The 3,595-nt window shown below is 44.4% G+C and overlaps 1 protein-coding gene across 1 annotated transcript in view; it reads left to right on the top strand.

Annotated features, from left to right (window-relative positions):
- LOC123060592 (probable serine/threonine-protein kinase At1g54610) overlaps positions 1-2,192 on the top strand; it is a gene marked incomplete at its 5' end in the record, with an annotated part of 6,077 nt that extends 3,885 nt beyond the window's left edge. Inside the window, 3 exon segments of the mRNA XM_044483367.1 lie at positions 553-655; positions 956-1,399; positions 1,755-2,192. Of these exon segments, the coding sequence (XP_044339302.1) occupies positions 553-655; positions 956-1,399; positions 1,755-2,006 (799 nt within the window). The 3' untranslated portion in view covers positions 2,007-2,192.
- Positions 2,193-3,595: the final 1,403 nt, after the last annotated feature.

The raw sequence follows: 3,595 nt of genomic DNA on the forward strand, positions 1-3,595 counted from the left end.
AATCATATCTTGCAATAGTGCTCCCATCGGCTGCTGCATTTAGACAAGTAAAGAGTTTGCTACTTGATTGAGTTTCTTCTTTGCAGTGTTGCACATGGATTGGTTATTATATACTACTAATCCAATACGACTGAATCATTTTTGTGGTTCCGTAGCAACGCACGGGCATTGTGGCAGTAGTTATTGTAATACTGTGTCTGCCCAATAAACATGCTTTGGAAATTGGTTAAAGTTAATTGAATAGCGTATATTTGATGAAAAGGAGTTTGTATTCTGTTGCCATCATTCTTTTATTCACTTTTTAAAATACCACACTGGGATCTTCTCCCCCTACCTGTAAGTAAAGGTAGGTATATTGTCCAGTTTGTATTTGCGCTTCTACCCCTTCATTACTCATTTCATGTCTTCAGTCTTTCATTGCCTATGGTTTGTTGTCTGCTTCATTTTTGTTTTAATAGTTTGAATATATTTTAGTGAAAAAGAAATAGGCTTGTGTCATGAATCTCTAATGCTTTAATTTGTTCCGAATCTCATGTTTATGCCTTTCTCCAGGCAAGGTACTGCTGGAGGAAAGCAACATCCTGAAAGACGAACTAGAGAGTCAAAAGCAGTCCCTGCACCTGATGCAAATGCAGAACTAGTGTCATCTTTGCAGGTATAGCCACCACTTGTTGACATCTTCACTGAATATATAATTCTGTTCGTCTTTAGCTTGTTGAGGTATATTTACTCTTATTACTGTTGTTTGAAATTATGTTTTCCACTCATAATCATCAACAATGCAAATATGTGATCCTTCCCAGTATATATAAGCTACCCTCCTTTCTCACAAGCATGTTATATAAAGTCTTAAATGCAACAACATGCATGCTCAGTGCATCTTCTTCTAGATTTTTACCGTCTCCTTAATTTTTCTATTTTGAAATGCCTAAATTCATGTTGTCTTCATTTTCAGAAAAGGCAAGCCCAAGCCAATACCAAGAGCAGGAGTGAGATGTTCAATCCTTGCAAGGAAGACTCTGCATCTGGATTTCCAATTGAACCACCCAGTTCAACTCACATCATTGAATCGTCGGAGGACTCCAAACGCGTCTACCCAACGAGAACCTTCCATTCTGGGCCTTTAGTTAACCCGTCAAAGACTGGAACGAGCAAACATGGCGAACATCATGTACGTGCCGTTGCGGATCCCCGGAATTTCCCTGTGGTCGTATCAGCAAAATCAGATGCGCGTCCGGATGATAGCAATGGGATCGGGTTTACTCAAGCTGAAGCATTTGCTCATGGACGGAGGCTGTCTGAATCTATCAACGGGCACTTCAGTGGTAGCGGGAAGTACGACCAAGTATTCCAGCAGAAAGAGGACAAGAGCGGCGGCAGGGTGGATGGAGGAGCTATTGTAAGTAACCCTAAACTTGTGCCCAACGTCGAAAAGTTTTCTTATGCCTTTTCATCCATGGTCATTGCATGGTTCCTTCAGATATCATTTGTTGCGATTCCATTGCCAAAGCTGAAACGTAGTTTCAGTAAATCCAATATTACCACTTGCTAGGGTATAATTTGTGCATAATCCAGCAAGTTGTTTTGAAGTTTACAGGCCATGATCTAATGCATAGTAAATACATGAGTAGGGTGACATTTTAGGAGGGCACTGGATCCATTCATGTGTGACAAATGTCAGGCAACAAAGGTACTTGAATGATTACAGTTCCAGCAAGAACGAAAACTGAACTCTCTGTGGCGTTTGATGGCAGGGCTACGGATCCAAAGGCAACAAGATCCACCACTCGGGGCCTCTGACCTCCTGCCCCTCGGGCAACGTCGACGAGATGCTCAAGGAGAACGACCGGCAAATCCAGGAGGTTTTCCGGCGAACCCGGGTGGAGAAGTCCCGGGTGAGGAGGGCCCATGGGCACGGGCACGCCGGAGAGGCCGGGCTACGGGACTTCGGCGCCGTCCCGGTCTTCCCTTCCAGCCGCTCCAGCTACCGAGCCGCGCCCCAGTGATAGCAAGCCGGGGACCTGTAGGCAGGCCGTGTTTGTAAGTTCATAATATAGCGTAGTGGCAAAATCTCTTCCGGAGAGAGGTTTTATTATTGCTTCCTCTTCCCCTTTGATTCCCGGGGAACACACAAGCAGATTCTGTACAGGAAAGACTCGGCCGTGTAATATTAGCCTGTTGGAATTGGTGCACCACGGTGGTGTGAGGGGGGGGAGGGTGATTTGGTTCACTGGGAAGGAGGTGATTTGAGTGTTGTGGAAAATCCTTGTCATCTGGCAGGTCTCCATGTTTCAGTTTCAGGTTTGGTCTTTTAGTACCTGTTTTTTTTTTATAAAAAAGGGTGAAAGACTTGTCATTGTCACTTGTGAACGTGATCTTTTTTAAAGAAGAGAACTGCCTAGTAAATTTACGAAAAAACTGAAATAAACACATCACGGAACGTTGCAGCGTGTAGGGCACGGGCCGACCTGGCGATCGACATAGACTCCACACGCACGCACGCACGGTAGAGAAGAGAGCATCGGTCGTAGTCATCGCCCATCACACTTAATAATCCATTGACCCTGACCTCACCGTAGACAACCGCCAACGAGATGGACGCCACGAGCCGAAGACGGCGAGTGGCATCGGTTTGGTTTACCTGGAAAGCGACGGTTTTCTTTGGGTGAGTGCGGCAGTTTTCTCGCCAAACACCACCGCTACGTACACTGACTGAAACACCACCGCTTCTGGCCCTGCGCACGGTCGCACGGCCCGTGATCAACTTTTATTAACCCACCTGCCGAGCCCCACCCTCGTCGCGTCCTATATGAACACGAGTGGCAACTCTACTCGCCGGAACCAACCGGAAAGTGTAACCCGAAGAGAGAAGTTTGCCACCCTGCTGAGTTGAACGTTCCTGTCGCCGTCTTGCCGTGCACGGGACGGGCGGCCGGCCTCAGCGGCGAATTCTTCCTCCCCTTGCGACAGCAACGTCCAGCGATCGGTCGATCGATCGACCAGCCACACCTCCGTGCCAAAGCAAGCACGTACGAGAACAAATCCTCAGATAATGTTTTCTTCTATTGGGTCCAGCCGGCACTGCTTTACGTCGCGTCAATGCTGAGTACTGTATGTTATGGTATTTCTGAAAATTTTAAAAAAATGAGCATGTTATTAATAAATTGAGCAGACCCTGGAACGCCAGCTCTGAATATCTTCTTATTGTTTGGTCCAAAGTACTGGGTCGCGCTATTTGTCACCCTGGTTGAGAAATAGTTATTCTTCACCCCCCTCTATTTTACCATGAATGCACCGTAATTTTACGTTCCGTAAGTTTTATCTTATTTTCGACGTAAAAAGAGACCGTAAGAAAATATATAATCATTGTAAAAAATATTTTATGTTATGTAAAATTATAAACGTAAAATCATAGTCTAAAATACACATAAACTGCAAATTTTCTTGTTTTATGACCTATATTTTTATTTTTTTATATCAAATTTTACGTAGTGAATCGATAGGAATGTAACTATTTGAATTCCAAATGTAATTTAATTATAAAATAATCATAAGATTACCTCAGGTGAAGAATAACTTAATCTGCACCCTGGGT

This window comes from Triticum aestivum, chromosome 3A, assembly GCF_018294505.1.
Source record: "Triticum aestivum cultivar Chinese Spring chromosome 3A, IWGSC CS RefSeq v2.1, whole genome shotgun sequence".
In the NCBI taxonomy this organism is placed as follows: Eukaryota; Viridiplantae; Streptophyta; class Magnoliopsida; order Poales; family Poaceae; genus Triticum; species Triticum aestivum.